This window comes from Hypanus sabinus, chromosome 30, assembly GCF_030144855.1.
Source record: "Hypanus sabinus isolate sHypSab1 chromosome 30, sHypSab1.hap1, whole genome shotgun sequence".
NCBI classification, from domain to species: domain Eukaryota; kingdom Metazoa; phylum Chordata; class Chondrichthyes; order Myliobatiformes; family Dasyatidae; genus Hypanus; species Hypanus sabinus.
The window spans coordinates 9,098,672-9,120,831 of record NC_082735.1 but is presented as its reverse complement, the minus strand read 5'-3'; the positions used below and the strand labels follow the sequence as shown (position 1 = coordinate 9,120,831).

Sequence of the window (22,160 nt, the reverse complement as noted above, 5' to 3'; positions counted from 1 at the left end):
TTTCAACTTCTCCCATCTTTCCTTTTTAATAAAAACACTCCTACTTGCTCGGGCTTTTAAGCGTTTGCCGTACTATCACCTCACATGATTCAACACCAAATTCTAACCCTCCCAGTGCCAGTTCCCACAATATCCCCTCATCCTCTCTTTCCCAAGTGCCTCATTTTCCATCTCCCTCTGCAGTGACAGGACCATTTCTGATAGTAGGTCATTACTGTTTGGGCTTAGATCTGAATACAGGGCATGAGTTACACCATCAGGTTATGCCCCACTATTCCACATCTCAAGACTACTGTCAGCAATGCACTTGCAGTTAACAAGAGAAGTGATATATAAATACAATCTTTATTGACCAGTTATTTCTCTCCTTTACTTATCCGTATGGAGGAAATGTTTACTGTCCAGCAGAAAATAACATACCAGTGTTTATTTAAATAGAGATAACAAATATTTTAAACTATGGAATTCAGCATACAGTAAAACCCTCAAATTCTGCCCAGTGATCATTCAGATTTCTTGATCGTTGGGCATCTGGCTCACCAAGTAATGTTTGCTTCACACCCTTCCAATTTGCTCATTTCACGCATTCCCATTCATTGGTTCCAGTTCCCACGTGCTCTGACCTGCTGGGACCCAGCTCCTGTGCTCCTTTCCACACACCAGAGCCCCAGTTCCCACACTCCCATCTCACTCTCCAGAGCCCCAGTTCCCACACTCCCATCTCACTCTCAGTTCCCACACTCCCATCTCACTCTCAGTTCCCACACTCCCATCTCACTCTCCAGAGCCCCAGTTCCCACACTCCCATCTCACTCTCAGTTCCCACACTCCCATCTCACTCTCAGTTCCCACACTCCCATCTCACTCTCAGTTCCCACACTCCCATCTCACTCTCAGTTCCCACACTCCCATCTCACTCTCAGTTCCCACACTCCCATCTCTCTCTCCAGAGCCCCAGTTCCCACAATCCCATCTCACTCTCCAGAGCCCCAGTTCCCACACTCCCATCTCACTCTCCAGAGCCCCAGTTCCCACACTCCCATCTCACCCTCCAGAGCCCCAGTTCCCACACTCCCATCTCACCCTCCAGAGCCCCAGTTCCCACACTCCCATCTCACTCTCCAGAGCCCCAGTTCCCACACTCCCATCTCACTCTCCAGAGCCCCAGTTCCCACACTCCCATCTCACTCTCAGTTCCCACACTCCCATCTCACCCTCCAGAGCCCCAGTTCCCACACTCCCATCTCACTCTCAGTTCCCACACTCCCATCTCAGACCCCAGTGTCATTTCCCTTCTGGATTGCCAGGGCCTGATTCCCATACTCACTTTAATTTGGCTGGAGTCCTGTTTTAGTGCTTGTAAACTTAACTGGCTCACTGGGGAACCTTTTACAGTTGTGGTGTGGAAATAATACTAGAAAAGTAAGTTTGTCAGTCTAGCACCACTTAAGTCCCAAGGGCACCTCACTACCAGAGTTTTACTATACAGCAAATACACACAGTCATTAAATAAGGGATTTTAACCACAGAGAAGTCCGTGGTTACCAGACACAGGGAATGCAGGGGTAGATCAGGCGAGTGAGTGATTGGCTATCAGAAGTGCAACAAGTAATTCATCGTGTGGAATGGAGCAGGAGTCGTGCGTAGCTTCATTATTCTGCGACATGTTTGGTTTCTCCCACGGATCTCAGCAAGTAGAGAGGAAAGAATGGGAGCTTGTCGGACAGCGGGGGTCCTTTCAGTCGATCTCACTGTTGCTTCAGTCACAGGACGGGGAGTCCAAGGAGGGAATTTGAGGGCAGCTCAGATGGGCGGAGTTCGTCCTCCTCAGGCTGAGAGCTCAGTCTTGTTTGGACGCAATCACTGGGTGAGAGGAACTAACTTCACGTTGTGGGTCTGTATACTCGTTGTCGATTGGATTGGTGCTGTGCTCCAGGGTGCCATAGGAGAAAGAGCCACTCAGTTCCGGCTGCACTGGACTCTTAATGAACATGCTCCTGAGCCCTGGAAAAGAAACAAGCCATGGGTCCTCATGAAGCTCCAGCAATGTGGGGATATCAGAGGGAGGTGTGGGTGGAATAACATCAAAGCAGTCAGAGATCTTCACTTTTAACTAGAAAGCAGAAAACCCTCGACTGCCTGGCTTACATATTTTACAGAGCTCTCTGCAGCAATAAATGTCAATCATGAACAACTAACCTTTAAAGAAACATAGAAAACCTGCAGCACAATACAGGCCCTTCAGCCCACAAAGCTGTGCCAAACATGTCGTTGCCTTAGAAATTACCTAGGGTTACCCATAGCCCTCTATTTTTCTGAGCCCCATGTACCTGTCCAGGAGTCTCTTAAAAGACCCTATCGTATCCGCCTCCACCCTCGCCGCTGGCAGTCCATTCCAAGCATTCACCACATTCTGAGTAAAAAAACTTGCCCCCAACATCTCCTCTGCACCTACTTCCAAGCACCTTAAAACTGTGCCCTCTTGTGCTAGTCATTTCAGCCCTGGGATAAAAGCCTCTGACTATCCACACAATCAATGCCTCTCATCTTAAACACCTCCATCAGGTCACCTCTCATCCTCCATCACTTTAAGGTAAAAAGACCAAGCTCACTCAACCTATTCTCATAAGGTATGCTCCTCAATCCAGGCAACATCCTTGTAAATCTCCTTCAAACCCTTTCTATGATTTCCACATCCTTCCTATTGTGAGGCGACCAGAATTGAGCACAGTACTCCAAGTGGGGTCTGACCAAGGTCCAATATAGCTGCAACATTAGCCTCGGCTCCTAAACTCAATCCCATGATTGATGAGGGCCAATGCATCGTATGCTTTCCAAATGACAGAGTCAATCTGCAAGGTAACTTTGAGTGTCCTATGGACTTGGACCCCAAGATTCCTCTGATCCTCCACAATGCCAAGCGTCTTCCCATTAATACTATATTCTGCCATCAAATTTGACCTACCGAAATGAACCACCTCACACTTATCTTTATGTTCATTTCAATTTCAAAATGTTGCACATAACTTTCAAAATACTCAAATGGACTACTTAGCAATCCCAATGTGGTAACCAAGTCAACTGGGGCTTTTACAAGGAAGAGGAGAGGTAGTCACTCAGTACAGGAGATTGGGACTGCCTCAACTGTTCTGTAAAGAGCTGAAAGTAAAATTTGAGCAGACGGGATGAGAAACAAAGGGTCTTCATAATTCCATGAAAATCAGCTATATATAATAAAATAAATAATAAATGGTGATAAATAATAAATGGAAAGTGTGAATTTCCCTTTTTATTGAAGTCAGTTATGAAGAAAACTCGTCTCCCAGTGACTGAATGGAAAACTTAAGTTACACCCAGATGAATTATTTCCTGTTTTTCTCTCCACCGATATTGCCTGATCTGCTGATAACTCCCCATATATTCTGTTTTCAGTTTGTAAATACTATCATTTTCAGTTCAGTTGTGCTTTATAGAGAACTACCAATATATCTGTGGTTAAATCATTATGTTTTATAGTTAAGCCAACTGGGGTTTTTAACTTTGGAGCAAAGGAGAAAGTGAGTTGACTTGACAGGGGTGTACAAAAGACATAGATTGAGTGGATAGCCAGACATTCTCTCAGGGCAGAACTGACTAACACCATGGGTCTTAACTTTAAGGTGACTGGAGGAAGGAATAAGGGTGATGTCGGATGTAAGTTTTTTTTTACACAAAGAGTGGTGATAGAGGCAGACACATTAGGGAATTTAAGAAACTCTTAGGCACATGGATGATAACAAAGATCAGGGCTATGTAGGATTGATCTTATAGTAGGTTAAAAGGTCAGCACAAGATTGTGGGCCAAGGGGTATACACTGTGCTGTAATGTTCTGTGTTCTAATAACCAACAGTACTTGATTTTCCCAAACACCTAATAAAAATGAAAAGCTTCTCTGAACAGAACCAGACTGAAAATAGCAAAACTCCAGCCCAAATTATTATCAGACCGAACAGACTTAAGGTCTTTTTTGCAGACAAGATGTTGAGGAATGCCCCAATAAATATTGCTAAAGGGTGGACAAGGGGAATACGTTCACAGTGGAGACTACAACAAGGGCTACAAATCTAAGGAACTTCCTACTGCATGGGTGGTGCAGGTGAAGCTGTTGAGAAATGGAATTCGTACAAGGGAGAAAGGACAGTGTTAGAACGGGACACACATTTAAGATGACAGCTGAGGTGGCAGTGATGCTCTAAGGAGAAACTATTTTCTCAGCGGGTTGTTTGGGATCTTGAACTCACTAGCTGCGGCAACAGAGTAAATCAGGGTTTCCTGAAGGAACTGGAGAGGAGCTCAAATAGAAACAGGAGAACAGGACTTACTGGATTGCTTTATGAAGAGCTGGTGATGGGTCTGTTTACCTTGTGGGTGAGAAGGAACTTACCACAAGCATAAACTCTGACGTGCACCAGTTGGGATAGTGGGCTGTGCCCGAGCTAAGGATCAAGTGCCAAACAAAACCATTCCTAAGTACACATGTGGTAACTATCAGTGAAATGCTGAGATGCTGAGGAAGTCTCAGATGCTGCATGGATTTAGGATAATCGAACGTGCAGAATGTTTCTGCAGTTACTTGTAGGCTGAGTTCAGGGTTTCTGAAACTAAGGAGCTGCTGCAGTCACTCCATGGTTTTCAGAAAGCTGAACCTTTCCAGGAGCTTTGTACCCTAGAAACAGAGCTCAGATCGGCCATCTGCCAGGGTAAGAGGAGATGGACAGCTAGGGAGCGCTGAATACCAGGGAGGGTGGTTACTCCACCAAGGGAGAAGGGGTGGGTACACAGAAAAATTCATGGCAATCAGGCAAAGTCAACATGACTGTGTGGCTGGGAAATCATGCGTGACCAATTTATTGGAATTTGCTAAAACAACATAAAACCAATGCATGAACTATATTTAGATTTCCAAAAGAAGTTTTAAAGTGCTGCTTCAAGATTGCTTATCATGATTCTTGACTACACGAGTGAAAAGGAGAGAGAAATTTTTGTTACTCTAGATCTGATGCAGCATAAAAAACACAGCAAGCGTAAAGAAAACAATAAAAAAACACAGAAACACAATAAATATAAAAGCAATCCCATAAAACAATGTACAAGTTAACTGCTTGAGTGTGGCTCTATATACAAAAGACTAGCTTATGTACATAGACTGACTGATATAAAGTGACACTAGGTGGTAGGGGGTGGTGAGCTGGGTTAATGTGAGGAGATGTTAATGAAAACAAAAGTTCCAGGTGCAAGAGGTAACATTCTATTATAACTAAAAGATTGGGTGGCTTACAGGAAAAAATGTACAGGACAAAAATGGGTCTTTGGTTGGCAAAGTGAGATGTGCCACAGAGATCAGTGATGGGGCCTCACTTTAAATGACTTGGATGCAGGCACCAAAAATATGGCTGTTAAACTTGCCGTTGATATGAAGATAGAGTGCAAATTGTAAAAAGGTGTAAGCAGTGTAAAAGATACAGATAAATCAGGAGAAAGTGAGCAAAGGTCTAGAGCCCACATCTCCACAAACACAAGCACTCATCCCCTATCACCCAAGCCCAACACCAACCATATGCAATAACCCCACCAACCTTAGCCATCACCCCCTTAGCATATCCATAACTTTAAACCTTGATAAGACGTGGTAGAATGAGAAAGAACCCAATAAAAGAAAGTAGGGTTGAATCAGGTTAATGAAGACGCGGGCCAGATCAGAGTGGCAGGGTTGAGGAACACTGAAGCTCCAGTAACGAGATCAAGAAAATACGAGAGGGATAATTTTCCCACTGCCTACATAATTACCTCCTAACCCTAACACTGAGCACAGTTACACAAAGCGTTGGCATGGGGAAGCAGCATCTATCATCAGGGACCCCCACCACCTAGGTCATGCTCTCTTCTCGTTGCTGCCATCAGGAAGAAGGTACAGGAGCCTCAGGACTCACACCACCCAGTTCAGGAACAGTTATTACCTCTTAGTCATCAGGGTCTTAAACCAAAAGTGACAGCGCATCTGAAATAACCTGTATGGTATCAGACAGCTTATCTAAGGACCAATGTTATAGCGATACCATAGCACTTCACTCAGCCTCACTTGCCCCATCACTGAAATGCTCCCACAACCTATGGACTCACTTTCAAGGACTCTTCATCTCATGTTCTCTATATTTAATGTTTATTTATCTATTATAACTATTGCTTTCTTTCTGTATTTGCACAGTTTGTTGTGTTTTGCACACTGGCTGAACACACAAGTTGGTACAGTCTTTCATTCATTCTATTATCGTTATTGGGTTTATTATGTCCATAAGAAAATGAATCTCAGGGTTGTATATGTGACATATATGTACTTTGATAATCAATTTACTTTAACCTTTGAAATGACATGAAATGCAGCAAAATGTGAAATGATTCATTCTGTGAATATTAAAAAAACAGGAAACATTGTCTAAATGATGAGAGATTGGGGGCAGGGTCTAGTGTATTATGCACATTAAATTGCTATGCAGATAAAGAAGTTGAGAGAACTAAGAGAATATTATTATTTTTTGCGAGGGAAATTCAATACCAAAGCTGTCTTATGTTTCCGTTATATTGGGGGCGTGGTGACAGCACATCTGGAGTAACAAGTATGGTATGAGATTGCTTATTTAAGGACCAATGTAATAGCGATGGAAGCTGTTCATAGAGATGAGATTGTCTCATGAAAAAGGTTAGACAGGTTGCATGTGTTTCACTCGGCTTTTCCCACTCCCGTGCCTGCTACTTTTGCTCTTTTACGCTCCTCCACCACGTGTGTTGGCTGGGCCTGCCAGCAGTCTGCATTCCTACCCACCTGGAAACACATCCATGTCGATGTATGGTTCAAAGGCCTTCTTCTTGCTCCGTGTAATCAAAAAAACTCCTAGAAAGGCGATGCAGGACCTAAGGAAATTAAGAAATCAGAATCAAAGAATCATATTCAGAACAAGTCCTAGTACGGCAAGCTAATTAGCTCCTTTCACTTGATCTTTCTCTGTAGTACTGAGTGTTATTTTTTTCCATTTTACCACTTTCCCTACAGGCACTGAATTCCACATCATAACTAATTGCTGTTTAAGAAACTTAATCCCAACTTGAATGTTTAGATCAAATTACCAGCGAGAACCAGGTTGTTTCGGTGATCTCGTGTGGCCAGGGAAGAAGAATGAGTAAGTGAATGTGATGCTGAAGACCAGCAAACAGAGTCAGGCAGGGTTGGGGTGGAAATGGAACAACAGCATCTGGGATGAGGAGTCGTCGTGGTCAGTTATTTTATGGATAAACTGTGCAGTTCCTGTCAGAATGGCCTTAAAACAAAGAGTCCCATGCAATACACACTAAGACTTACATTGCCCTCCATGTACAGTGGGAAGAGTATTACTCCAGGAAACACTCTCCCAGGGTACGGTTTAGAATGATAATCCAACATTTTATTCCTGAAATCACAAAGATTCAAAGTACATTTATTTTCAAAGCATGTGTGCAGTTTAAACCCCTGAAATTCATCTTCTCCACAAAACGGAGAAGAACCATGGAACCAACCTATTCAAAGAAAAACATTAACCTCTCTTCCTAAACGCAAAAAGATCATGCAAACAGCAAAATCAAAAGTGTGAAAACACCGAATATAAAACACAAAATCAAAAGCTATTGTGTGGAATATATTTATCCCTTCACTCTCGATAGCATTCACCTTGACTGCACTGCTGAATGAGTGAGGGGGCTGGTGGGGGTGCAGATGGAGATGAGAAAGGAAGCTCTGTTTATGAGAGCAATGGGTGGAAAATGGAGCCCGTGCTGGTGAGTATGGTGTCGAAACCACAGATGAGAGGTGCTTCCCTTCTCCTCGGCTGTGGTTTTCTTTGGATCTTATAACAAAGACATATCATAGCCTTCAGGCCATGGCACTTGACTGGACAATTTCAGTTGGTCAGCTGTTCTGTTCTTGTATTTCATGTTTCTTCCAATTGGTTTTTGTTCTCTCTATTCTCTTCTGATTGGTTAAAATTTCCCCCATCATCTCCTCTGCATTCCTTCTCCAATTTACCACTTGAGATGCTCATCCTCTCCTGTCCTTCACACAATCACAAACATATCCTCTTTGTCCCATCTACCTCTTAGTCTTCTCTGCAACTTGAATGGAATACCTGCCCCAGTTCTAATGATATGTAACTTGACCTGAGATGTTAACTGCTTCTCTCTCCGCAGATACTGACTGACCTACTGAGTATTTCCAACCCTGTTGTTTTTATTTCAGATTTCCAGCATCTGCAACTTTAGGTTTTAAAATTATAGGAAATATTTACCATCTGGTTCTTCAGGTTGCACTACATCTGCACAGTATTTACTGATTTAGATTTGACATCATTCTGATACAGAGTAGAATGAATATTATTTTTTCATATTTTCTTACAACACAGAAGCAGCCATTTGTCCCTGGAGTTCATGCTGGCTTTCAGAGCAATCCCATTCTCCCATTTATTTCCCTATAACCTCTATTTTCTCATATGCCTATTCACACCTGGATTACAGAACATAGAACAATACAGCACACGATGTTGTGCTGTCCTTTTAACCTACACTATGATTAATCTAGACTGGTGGGGCGGAGATACGTCTCTACCAAAGGCACTCCTTCCCCTAGGTAAGGTGTAACACCCGCTTAGCCCTCCAATCAGGGTCATGAGAAACCATGGGAGCAGGTGGCAGCCGGTTGTATGAGGATCTGGTGCATATCACAAGTCCTGGCTATGTGACCACTGCCACTGGGCAGACAGCCTCTGAAGAGTATTGGTAATGGCTGGGGTCACCTGCCTTGCAAAGACACTGCCCAGACGAAGGCAATGACAAACCACTTCTGTCGAAAAATCAGCCAAGAACTCATGGTCATGGAAAGACCACCATCACCTTCATCATACGAAACGGCACATAACAAACAAGTGATATGCTTAATCTAACCCTTCCCTCCTACATCATCTTCCATTTTTCTACCATCCATGTGCCTATCTAAGAGTTTTTTTAAATGCCCGTGAATAGTACTGCCTCTACCACCACCCTTAGCAAGAGCCTCCTGTCACCCACTCCCCAGGTGTAAGCTGCTCTGCCATTTAACCCACACCCAGTACCTCTTACGGGGGAAACCAGAACACCCCAAGAAAAATATACACACTCACAAAAAGATGTGAGGATTGAACAAAGATTACTGGAGCTGTGAGGGAGAAGTGCCAGCTGCATTAGCCCACCAACTACTGCCTATTACTGTGGAGAATAAAAATTTACAAGGTTTCACATACGCGATTCACCTGATGATTGGCCACTTAACAAGCCAATATTGGGGAGTCCCAGGCTGCTATTTGCCCTCTGTATTCAACTGTGCTACCACATCAGGTGGTCCGTCCTGCTGATGGGACAAGATACACCCAAGGACTGAGATGGAGGAGATAAGCACATTCTCTTTGGCTGGGATACAGAGACAGAGATTGTACTTTGAGTGGTGTGAGGTAACCCATGACGTTCCCCGAGGCCAGCTTCCAGTCTTCAATGTTTCACCAGGGAAGGAGCAGAGAATTGGACACGCCAAGTTTCCGAACAACACCAGATCAAGAGGCAATTTTTGTAGATGGGAGCAGCAAGAATAAACGAGCATGTTAAAACTATGGCTAGTGAGGTTTTATGTAGACAAGGATGAGATCATCCAGTTTAAATATACAAAAACAAAGTAAGAGTTTTTTTCTTAAAATGAGAGACTAGGGAGGATTTAGATAATAAATTACTCAAAGCTAATAGCACTTGGATATGAGCCCCTAACCTCATCCTGCCATGGATGAGAAAAATTATATTATTTTTGTGCTCAGTGAGGGTGATGATATCATCAGTAATCTAATTTGTTAAGTTTAGATCCAGTGCTTTGGAATAATTCCTGTTCCTCAGATGCTCAACAGTTCTTTGGTACACCGATGCTGCATCTTACAGGGACACCTGGGTGAAACACAATTTCTGATCATTGCTGTACTACACAAGGATGAAGGTGCTTCAGAACTACAGGGCCTTGGTCAGGCTCCAATACCATATTCACGTTAGGACAGCAGATTTCACAAAGTCACTTCTGGCCTTGGGGAGGACACAGTTTACCAAGAACATTCCAGGAATCTAACTTATGCATTCAAATTGTTTGATGGCCTCTTAGGTTCTGTAGATAAACTGTTTCCCTATATTCAGTGGGCATATCCTTAACTAGAGAACCTGATTAAGTAAAGTGTCAGGATGCATATTGACAACCACAGGGCACAGTCACCCCAGTATTCTCCTTCAGAGGGCTGTGGATGTAATGGGTCAATGTTGATCATTTCTTTGAGCAGGGATAGGAGAAGGGAACAGGAGAACAGGCATGGGGTAAATCACATAGGCAGTTTTATAAACAGCACCGTTATTTTGTGTTGGCACTTTCCATGATTCAGCATTTCCATTTCTTCAGTCCCACATACATTTAAATAATGTTTGTTAAATTAATTCTCATCTTCCTTCCTACCAAAACTTGTTTAATGCTGATCGAAAAACTTTAATTGGTCATATGCTTGACCATTTCATCAGTCTGTCAGGGTCACTGTGAAGTTGTTACTTAGCCACCTGAATTTCTTTTTCTAAAATTTCCAAATTTTATAATATCTCCAAACCCTGAAAGTGTTTTGAATGAATTCTATCTTTTAACTACTACTTCCCAATTAATTGGATCTCACCCGATCTCTGTTACTCGTCATTCCAGTCTGCCTTGTCATCTTCACCTTCTATGCATTTCTCACACTCCCTTCAAACCATTTGCAACTACTCCACATATAGTTCCTTATCATTTTCTCAATGTATTCTAAATCTGGTTTTACTGTCACTGTTCTTCAAACCAAAGATGGACCCACTTGCCCCCAGCTTCTCCATAAACAGTTCAAACACACCTTCTACTTTTATTGAATATCCTGAAGTTCTGTTTCTTCTACTCCTTGCTGTGAGAAAGAGAAACTTTGGGGGGGGGGGGTGGAAAGAGAGCATGAGAAAGGGGGAGGGAGCACGAGAAACACAGAAGGTGAAGATGAAATGATGCCAGACTTGACTCAGTGTTAATTTTCCAATGACTAGTTTGGTTCTGTATATGGCTTGGGAATTTTATCCTACGTTCACTCTGAAGTCTGTAGCTCTGTTTAGATCCAGCTCTGATCCGGTGTTGACTCACACTTGGCTCAGCCACCGACAGCTGGAGCAGGTGCAAAGCAAAGGGTGTGAATTCCGGACCAGAGGCAGACCAGCCCAGACTGCCTCCTCTGCTCCTATCCAAAATAAACTATTCTTATTCTGTAACCAACCTGTCTGACAGTTGGGGTCATTGTTGCCAGTGATGCAGTGGAAGAAATCAGGCATGAACAGGGGAATGCTGTGGTAGGGAGCAGTCACATCATACTGCCATTTAAACACAGTGACCATTTAAAACTACATCACCAGCAATTGTAAAGGCAAGGCATTTTCAATTGGACCATTCAAAAATTCTATTATTAACCTGAAATTAGCTTGTAGTTGACTTGGATTCATATTTTAATAAAAAGATCTGTTCGCTGGATTCTCACCTGCATCTCTCTCCAGTGCTGACTTTAACATAGAACATAGAAACCCACAGCAGATTACAGGCCCTTCGGCCCACAATGTTGTGCCGACCATGTAACCTACTCTAGAAAAGGCCTAGAATTCCCCTATCACATAGCCCTCTGTTTTCTAAGCTCCATGTTTTATTCATCAATACCAGCATCCCTTTTCTCCCCATCACTACCATTCCTGGATACTTGCGGCAAGAAACGTGTTTTCAACCCCCCCCCCCTTCTTTGAGACAGGCTGGTTACTACAGTTATACCAAGTCACAATTCGCCTCTCTGCAGTTCACTAACTTTACTAGCCAGGCTCCATGCATTTACCCTGCATTTCTTGGGGTGCAAATATACCCACAGTAACAAGAACTTGGGTCCTGCACCCAACACAAGCTGTTGCAGCTGGAAGAGCTAAATGCGGCCGAATGTAAAACACACAAACACACACAAAAAAAGGGTCATTATTCATGAGAAATTGGAACTGGAAACCTGCACACATTTCCGGTGCTATTGCCAGAGGCATGAATTAATACCACCGTTACGCAGTCAGTGTGTTTACGGCATCTACCTACCCGAGGATGAACATGCAGATGTGAAGAGCATCCGAACCATTGAACTCTAAATAAAACGTGGCCCCTAGAAAGCAAAACAAGTCAGTCAGGGTGGGTCAGGTTTCACTCTCTTTGCTTCCACCCCTCTGGCCTTCACCAGTCACCACTCCCAATCAAAACCACTTTCCAGCTCCTCTCCATTCACGGGGACCGCTACACACTTGGGCACTAAAAGTTAAGACTGTTTATTGTTATTACTCAGTAAATGAGTGTTAAGGAGAATGAATGACTTTTACTCCAGATCTGATGCAGCATTAAAAATAAACACAGTAAGCATAAAACTATAAAGACTATAACAGTATCAATATGAAAGTAATCCTACAAATAACAATATACAAGTAAAGTGACAGTGCACGGGGGGGGGGGGTGAAGGGCGCTGAGGGACTGTAGAGAGAAGTGGCTTTTAGCTGTGATGGGGGGTGGGTTAATGGGTGGAGGTGTTGACCACCTGATGGCTTGGGAGAAGTAACTGTTTTTGAGTCTGGTGATCCCCGAGTGGAAGCTGTGTAGCCTGTCCCCTGACAGAAGTGGGACGGACAGACAATAAGCAGGGTGGATGATACTGCTGGCACTTTTCCCGGGATCTTTCTGTACACGTGTCCTTGATGGCAGGTAGGATGGTGCACTGAGCAGCTTCACTACCTGCTGGAGAGTCCTCCGGCAAGAGGCTGCAGTCATACAACACGTTTGGATGCTCTCTGCTGCGCATCTGTACAAGGTTGTGAGTATAGATGTATGTAGTCCAGTCCTCTTCAGCCTCCTCAGAAAGTGGAGGCCACACTAAACTGAGAGGGCTGCTACATCACATGCTTCCTGTGGTCTCCTACCCATTTGCAGGCTCCCAACTGCTCAAGCTGTTAACTCACTCACAGTGATCTATTCAGCTTTCTAACATTTAATATTTCCCGGAGGTCGTTAATTGGTCAACTCACCAGCAATGACAGTAATGGTTGTGGAAAAAATGTAGCTGACGCTAGTAATCTGGGATGGATCATACAGCTCAGAAACATCACGCAGGAACCTTCAGAGAAACAAGGAACAGCTTCAGTCTTGAGCTCCACACCACATCACACTCGCCAAGAACACTGCGTACAAACACTGAAACCTCAGGGCCTCCCACGCCATACTACAGACCAAATAATAAATCCACTCCAAACTGTAAAGAAGCAGTTTCTGTTAGAACAGCATGTGCCACAGTGTCCAGAGCATGGACGGACAACACTGTTCCCATAACGTGGCAGAAGGGAAGGAGAGTTCTAATCCACAGACGACAACACATGGCCTCACTGTCCCAGAGTGCATCTTGTCCTATTTTACAGTGACAAAATCTGTCCCATTATTGAATATCAGAGGACAGACCTAGTCACACTGCCCACAGAGAATAGAGGGGTGAAAGAAAACATGCCTGAATTATTGGTGCAGTTAAAAGACAGACTGTCCACCTGTCCCATGGGGGGGGGGGGGGCAAGGGGAAGGGGCAGTATCTGATACTCTGTACTAGGGGGCAGTAACAGCACTGACCCAGAGTTTAATTAATTGTGATTTACTGTCCAAGAGCACTCTCAGGAGTAAAAGGACATTGTTAGAAAGAGAAAATGCATACAAATGCATATGACACACTGCATCTAACTGTGAAAGCAAATGACCATCTACCAGCCCATGCATTAAAGTGCGATAGAATGCAGTCTCAAACACAAGAAAGTTTGCTGGAAATGCGGTTTGCCTCACCACCCCAAATATGAAAGTGAAAATTAGAAAAAGCTGCAAACGGAAATTTCAAACAAGAACTGAAATTGCTGGAAATAATAAACTGCTCATGCAGCAGCTCCGGAAAGGGAAAAAGAGTTAACATTTCAGGTGACAACCTTTCATCAAAACTGGAAGTATAGTCTGTAACTCACTGACCCCAGAATTAGTGTACAATGTGTCATTCCTCATCCAGGACTGAGGAAATTCTTTAAGTGGTGTGAATAACGTGAGAGATATAAAAGTTAACATTAAGAAGGTAGAATGTTGTACCCTGGAAGTAAAAGACACACATTAGATGAGGATCTTCGAAAGTAGATAAAACACCCAACCGGTTAGATCATATTCCAGGCTCTTAAAAGAAACACGGGAGGAAACAGTGTGGGCTCTGGCTATCGTTTTCCAATCTTCTCTAACAAGTTGCTGCCGAAGGACTGGAGGGCTGCTGGTGAAATATGGTTGTAGAAAAAAAGAGGAAAAGTATACACCAAAGAAGTAAGGGCAGTCAGCCTGACATTAGACATGGGTAAATTATTGGATGAAGTTCTGTGGGATATTAACTTGCATTTAGTGAGCGAGAATTAATGAGGGATGTCCAGCATGTATTTGGTTAGGGAAGGACATGTCTTACTGACTAAAAATTAAATTTTTTGATTAGGGGTGGTAAGGAGTGTCAGTGGGGGTAAAGAGTTTGATGCAGTGCTCATGGATTCAGCATAGTGTTTGTCAAATACCTGGGGGGCAGATTGGTCCAGAAAGCAAGGGAAAGCAGGATGTGTGTGATAGGAAACAGAGGGAAAGTTCCTCATGAGTTTTTGTGATTAGAGGGCTCTAAGCAGCAGAATTCCACGGAATTTATATGAGGCTCTCTGCTTTTCATTGTACTTATAAATGATAAATAATTTGGGCTTGACATTGGCATTGACGTAATACACAAGATCAAAATTGGCAGTGTGGTTGATAGCACAGAAGAAAGTTTTAGGCTAGGAAATGAATATTACAGACTGATTAGATGGACAAAAAAGGGTCAAATGGAATTAAAGGTAGGGAAGTGGGAGTTGATATACTGGAACTATATTTTTCTGGAACAACAGGGACCGAGGAGAGATTTGAGTCTTATATAATTGAGACGTCTTGGCATGATGTTGAGGAGATTTATTTCCCTTGTCGGAAAATTCAGTAACCAAGGGATATAGGTTTAAGTTCATTTGGCAAAAACTTAAAAAGGGAGGACAGAAAAGATTATTCCACTCAAAAGCAGATTTGGAGCTCATTGCTTGATAGGATGGTGGAGCAAACGCATTTAAAAAGTTACGTGGCTGACTAAAGAGAGTCTCATCCAGACCCATGGTGCAAAGTTACTGGGCCTAACCTCTAGTGCCAAGAATGAAAACACTGGATCTGACACAGTTGAAGAGATTGAAAGGGCAGAGTCTCGTCGGCTGTGTCAGTACATTAACTTTCTGAGTCTGACTGAACAGAAATAACAATGCAAGATGTAAAACAACCTTGTTTATTTATTTAGAGATACAGCATGGCAACAGGCCTTTCCAGCCTAATGAGCCATGCCACACCATCCAATTACAAAGGTGACAAAACTGCAGCACCCAGGCTTTAGTTCTTCGGTGTATCAGTTTCTTCTTTCATAATGTTTCAGCAGCAACCTTCCAGTCCTTCAGCACTAACTATACTCAAAGAGAATTGGAAAATTTCAGCTGCAGCACAAAAACTCTTGCCTCTTTTGTTTCTTTTAAGAGCTGGAGACTGGTAACTTATCGACTGTTGAAGATTTTTACTTTTGTTTATTACTTCCAAAATACCACATTATTTCTTCCTATTGTCAATGGCTGTATCTCCATACTACTGTGAAGACAGAGGCAAAACATTTTCACCCAAATTAGACCATTTGGCCCTGCTAAGCCATTCAGTCAGGCTAACCAGCCTATCATTTCCTTTCTACTGCCTCCCTCCTGTCTTGAAGAGTGGAGTGACATTTGTAATTTTCCTGTCCTCTGGAACTATTACAGAATCTGATGATATTACTAATGCCTCCAAGCCTCCACAATCTCTTCAGCTACTTCTTACAAAACCCTGGGTGTAGTCCATATGGTCCAACTGACTTACCTATCTTCAGAACTTTCAGCTTCCCAAGCACCTTCTCCTTAGTAATAGAAACTACCCTCATTTCTGCCACCTAACATACTCAAATTTCTGCCATACTGCTAGTGTCTTCCTCAATGAAAATTGACGCAAAATACTTAACAAGTTCATCTGCCATTTCTTTGTCCCCATTACTACCTCTCCAGCATAATTTTCCAGCGGTCCAATGTCTCCTTTTCCCTTTTTTTTTAAAAAAAACTCTTTCTATATCCAAAGAAACTTTGGAATTCGCTTTTATATCATTAGCTAGCTTACATTCATATGTCATCTTTTCCATTTTATTGTTTTTTAGTTGCCTTCTGTTGGTTTTTAAAAGCTTCCCAATCCTCTAACTTCCCACTAATTTTTTGCTGTATTATATGTTTTCCCTTTTGCTTTTATGCTGTCTTTGACCTCCCTTGTCCGCCACATTTGCCTCATCCATCTTTTAGAATACTTCTTCATCTTTGGGATGTATCTATGCTGCACTTTTCGAATTGCCCCGGAAACTCCAGCTGTTATCCCTGAGAGTCTCTATTTCCAATCTATTTTGGCCGGCTCCTCTCATGCCTCTTTAGTTCCCTTTACTTCACTGCATTACTGATACACCCGACTTCAATTTCTCCCTCTCAAACTGCAGGGTGAATTCTATCTTATTGTGACCACTGTCTCTTACAGGTCCCTTTACCTGAAGCACCCTAATCAAATCTGGTTCATTTCACAACACCCAATCCAGAATTGCCTGTCAGAATTGTGGTGGGTTCAACCACAAACTGCTCTAAACAGCCATCTTGCAGGCATTCTCATGGAATCCGCACCGACCTGATTTTCCCAATCTACCTGCCCCCCATCAACCCTATCTTCCATATGGACATGCTGAAGTACCAACTTCAAACTGGACTGATCGTTTAGGGAGATGGGCTGAGGAATGGCAAATAGATTTCAATGTAGGTAAATGAGAAGTGAGGAATTTTGGGTATTTAGAACCACGATTGGACCTATGCAGCTAATGGTAGGGCACTGACAAGTGTTGTGGAACTGAGGGGCCTGGCAATACAAGTGCACTGGATTGAGTGGAAGTGGGTGCACAAGTAAACAGGGGGAAGAAAGCATTTAGCACGCTGGCCTTCATTAGTCAGGGCATGGAATTTAGGAGTCAGGATATTGTGTTGCAGTTATACAAGTCATTGGTGAGGCCACACTTGGAGTATTGTGTACAGTTTTGGTCACCCTATTACAACAAATACATCGTCAAGGTGGAGAGGGTGCAGGAAAGATCTATGATGACAGCGCCTGAACTAGAGGGCCTGACTAATCTGTAGGGACAGGCTGCCTATACTGGATCTTTGCAGGAGAGTGAGGGTTAACTCACAGACGTTTATAAAATCATAAGGGAAATGGATGAAATGAATCAGGTGAATGGTCATATTCTCCTCCCCAGGGTGGGGCAGACCGAAACTAGAAGGTAGGAATACAAGAGGGGAAGAATTGAACAGATGTGAGAAGTAGTTTCTTTACACAGAGGGTAGTGAGTACCAGGAATGAGCTGTCAAAAGAAGAGGTAAGGCACGTATGACTGCACCATTTACAAATCATCTGAATAAGGACGTGGAATGGAGGGCCTTGGAGCAACTGAAACGGTGAACATTGTTACTGGAACAGTGAAGGTTACATAAATTCAGTTGTTCCATTAATCAATACACTGCCATTTAAGAACACAAGAATGGGCCGTGGGTCGTTGAAGACTGCTCTGCTATTCAGTATGATTGATCCTTTGCCAGATTCTCTTACACTCTGATTCCCTTAGTGTCTCAAGATTGATCAATATTGACAACGATTGCAAACACTTTCTAAGTATCCCTAACCTTCCAATAAAGAAAACTTCAAAGAATTCTCTACCTACAAAAGTTGATGGAAAGAATTCACTCTGGAAGAAATAAAGATCAGTACTTAAATGTACGAATTTGAAACAGACCCAGAGATCAGTGGGAAAGATTGAGGAACATTGATAAATATCTGTCATTGCCTCTTAACAGCCTTCTCAGCTGAAGGACAATAGGGATGCAGATAAACTTTGGCATTGCCAGGGGCATACCTGCTCAATGACAAAACATTTTAGAAAATTAAAACAACTTGAACTGAAATGAATTGACTTTACTGCTTACATCCTTCACATACTTGAGTAAAAATCTTTACATCTCTGTCTAAATGTGCAATATGCAATCATAGAAATTTATAATAATTTATAGTAAATAGAACAGTCAATGTTAACATAGAATACACTCAAATCAGCGTGAATTAATCAGTCTGATGGTCTGGTGGAAGAAGCTGTCCTGAAGCCTGTTGGCGCTGGCTTTTATGCTGCGGTACTGTTTCCTGTATAGCAGCTGCTGGAATAGATAGTGGTCAAGTCCCCAATGATCCTACGGGCTTTTTTTTTACTACACACTTCTCCTTGTAAATGTCCTGAATCGTGGGAAGTTCACAACTACAACTCGCTGGGCTGTCCGCACCACTCTCTGCAGAGTCCTGCGATTATGGGAGGTACAGTTCCCATACCAGGCAGTGATGCAGCCAATCAGGATGCTCTCAATTGTGCCCCCGTCGGAAGTTCTTAGGATCTGGGGGTCCATACCAAACTTCCTCAACCGTCTGAGGTTAAAGAGGCACTGTTGTGCCTTTTTCACCACATAGCTGGTGTGTTTATACCACGTGAGGCCCTCGGTGATGTGGATGCTGAGGAACTTAAAGCAGTTTACCCTCTCAACCCCAGATCCATTGATGTCAATAGGGGTTAGCCCATCTCCATTCCTCCTGTAATCCACAACCAGCTCCTTTCTTCTTGCAACATTGAGGGAGAGATTGTTTCCTTGGCACCTCTGTGTCAAAGAGATGACTTCTTCCCTATAGGCCATCTTGTTATTGCTTGAGATAAGGCCAAGCAATGTAGTGTTGTCAGTAAATTTAATTAGCAGATTAGAGCTGTGGGGGGGGGGGGCGACACAGTCATGGGTATACAGGGATTAAAAGTGTTAGTACACAGCCCTGAAGGGCTTCTGTGTTGAGAGTCAGAGGGGTGGAGGTGAGGGAGCCCACTCTTACAACCTGCTACTGATCTGATAGGAAGTCCAGGATCCAGCTGCACAAGGCAGGGTCAAGGCTGAGGTCTCTGAGCTTCCTGTCGAGCCTGGTGTTGAATGCGGAACTGCATTCTCATTTGAGAGATAGAAGAGAACAGAAAGGGTGTCCTGATGAAACGTCAACTGTTCATTCCTCTGCATGGATGCTGCCTGACCTGCTGAGCTCCTCCAGTGTTTTGTGTGGGTTGCTCTGAACCTTTTGTATTTAGAAAGGGTGAACATTTACACTATCAAAGTCTATGATTCTCTCATTTTCACTTGGCAGCTAAAGTTTGTGAATCAATGAATTATAATCTTGTATATATGAATTTCATTCTTGAATTATGTCTGGCTGTTAGCAAGTCCTGGCTATAACTGAAGTAATATACTGAGAGAGTGACACTGTTTCACAAATAGAGATGCATCTTATCCACTGGGATCTGCAAGAGGGAAGCTCTAATACACACATGAACTGACTGAATCTTCAGGTTGGTTACATTGAGAGACTCAATCTCTTGCAAGTCTCAGTCACTCGGGTGGGAGTCACGCCCAGTACCCAGACACCTCAACTCTAGAGGGTCATCAGAGGGTTGGAGAAACACATGCTTAAGGTCAGAGAATGATTTACTCACGTTGCTTGAAAGATTGCAGTGGCAACCATAACTACGAACATAACATAGAATATAGGATAAATCAGCTGTAGATTCCCCTGGATCGATAGGACAATCATCCCCGATACACCCTTTGCTGCAACAACAGTCACTGAACCTAAAGGGGCAAATGACACAGTGTTAAATGTACGAGAACACCTCAAGTGATCCTTAATCCATTGAATTAAAAGTGAATCTTACAGCCAGAACACCTACACCACTAATATCACAGTCTACTGGAGGAACTCTGCAGCACCTATAAGGAGGAAAGGAATTATTGAGGTTTAGGGTTGAACCCTGCATCGAGAATGGCCTATCACATCAATACACTGTAGAGAGGTGTGGCCACAGCATTGGTCCTGAAGCATCCTCTGGTTAAAGTTCATCGATCTCTACATTCAACAACACCCTAAGTCAGGGCTTCCCAATCTTTGGATATGCAATGGACCGCTACCATTAACTGAGAGATATTTGGACCCCAGGTTGGGAACTCCCATTCTAAGTACATTCCTGTGAAGGGGTGGTGGGGGGAGTGAAAGGTAAAAGAGATAGTAAATTAACCAGAAAAGTTCAAAGTTAAAGTATTAACAAAGTACATATATATCAACATATACAACCCTGAGATTCAATTTCTTGCGAGCATAATCGATAAATCCATAGAATTATAACCATAACAGGGTCAATGAAAGACTACATCAACTTGGGCGTTCAACCAAAGCACAAAAGACAACAAACTGTACAAATACAAGAAAGGAATAATAAACAAACAATAAATACCAAAACCATGAGATGACGAGTCCTTGAAAGTGAGTCCATAGGTTGTGGGAATGTTTCAATGATGGTGCAAGTGAAGTTGAGTGAAGTTACCCCCTTTGGTTCAAGAGCCTGATGGTTGAGTGGTATTAACTCTTCCTGAACCGTGGTGTGGAACCTGTGGCTCCTGTACCTTCTTGCTGATGGCAGCAAGGAGAAAGCATGCCCTGGGTGGTGGGGTTCTTGATGATGGATGCTGCCTTCCTGCAACAGCAGTCGTGTAGATGTGCTCAATGGTGGGGGAGGGGGGCCGTATCCACTACTTTTTGAAGGGCTTTGGTACTTCCATACCTGGCTATGATGCAGCCAGTCAATATACTCTCCACTACACATCTACAGAGGTTTGTCAAAGTTTTAGATGTCATGCCAAATCTTCACAAACTCCTAAGGAAGTAAGGCACTGCCTTGCTTTCTTTCTAATTGCACTGATGTGCTGGGCCTAACACCGGCCCTCTGAAATAATAACACTGGGGAATTTAAAGTTGCTGACCTTCTCCATCTCTGATCCTCCGAAGAAGACTGGCTCATGGACCTTTGGTCTTGCTGACATTGATGTTGTTATGGCACCAGTCAGCCAGATTTTCAATCTTCCTGTTATATTCTGATTCATCACCACCTTTGATTCAGCCTATGACAGTGGTGTTGTCAGTAAACTTGAATATGGCATTGGAGCTGCGCTTAGCCACATGGACATAAGTGTAAAGCAAGTAGAGCAGGGGGCTAGGCACACAACCATGAGGTGCACCTGTGCTGAGGAGATGTTGTAGCCAGATGTTGTAGATGTTGGGGTCTGCAAGTGATGAAATCCAGAATCTTATTGCACAAGGAGGTTTTTGAAACCAAAGTCTTGGAATTTATTGATTAATTTTGAGGGGATGATGGCATTAAATGCAGAGCTGTAGTTGATAAAGAGCATCCTGATGCATGCATCTTTGTTGTCCAGGTGTTCCAAGGTTGAACGAAGAGCCAATGAGATGGCATCTGCTGAAATTGGAGTGGATCCAACTCACTTCTCAGGCAGGAGTTGATGTTCCATCTCTAAGCTCTCATAACACTTCATCACATTGGATGTAAGTGCTAGTGGGCAATCGTCATTGAGACAGGTCACCACGTTCTTCTTAGACTCTGGTATAATTGAAGCAGGTGGACGCCTCAGCCTGCTGAAGCGAGGGGGGGGGGGGGGGGGTTAAAGGTCTCAGCAACCACTCCAGCCATTTGATATGTCAGGTACCTCACATGGACGGATGCTTTTTGTGGGTTCACCCTTCTGAAGGCAGCTCGTACATCAGCCTCAGAAGCTGAAATCGCAGGATCATTGGGGGCTGTAGGAATTCGTCATGGTTCCTCCATGTTTTACGGTCAAAGCGAGCACAGTAGGCATTGAGCTAATCCGGAAGCAAAGCCCTGCTGAC

At 43.3% G+C, this 22,160-nt stretch overlaps 1 protein-coding gene across 1 annotated transcript in view; it reads right to left on the bottom strand.

Annotated features, from left to right (window-relative positions):
- Window positions 1–326: 326 nt before the first annotated feature.
- Window positions 327–22,160, bottom strand: part of nipal3 (NIPA like domain containing 3) — a 70,689-nt gene continuing 48,855 nt past the window's right edge. Inside the window, exons 7-11 of the mRNA XM_059954289.1 lie at window positions 19,918–20,053; window positions 13,214–13,302; window positions 12,243–12,306; window positions 6,861–6,949; window positions 327–2,004 (exon numbers count right to left, since the gene is read on the bottom strand). Coding sequence (XP_059810272.1) covers window positions 1,841–2,004; window positions 6,861–6,949; window positions 12,243–12,306; window positions 13,214–13,302; window positions 19,918–20,053 — 542 coding nt within the window. The 3' untranslated portion in view covers window positions 327–1,840. The remainder of the gene's footprint in view (window positions 2,005–6,860; window positions 6,950–12,242; window positions 12,307–13,213; window positions 13,303–19,917; window positions 20,054–22,160) is intronic.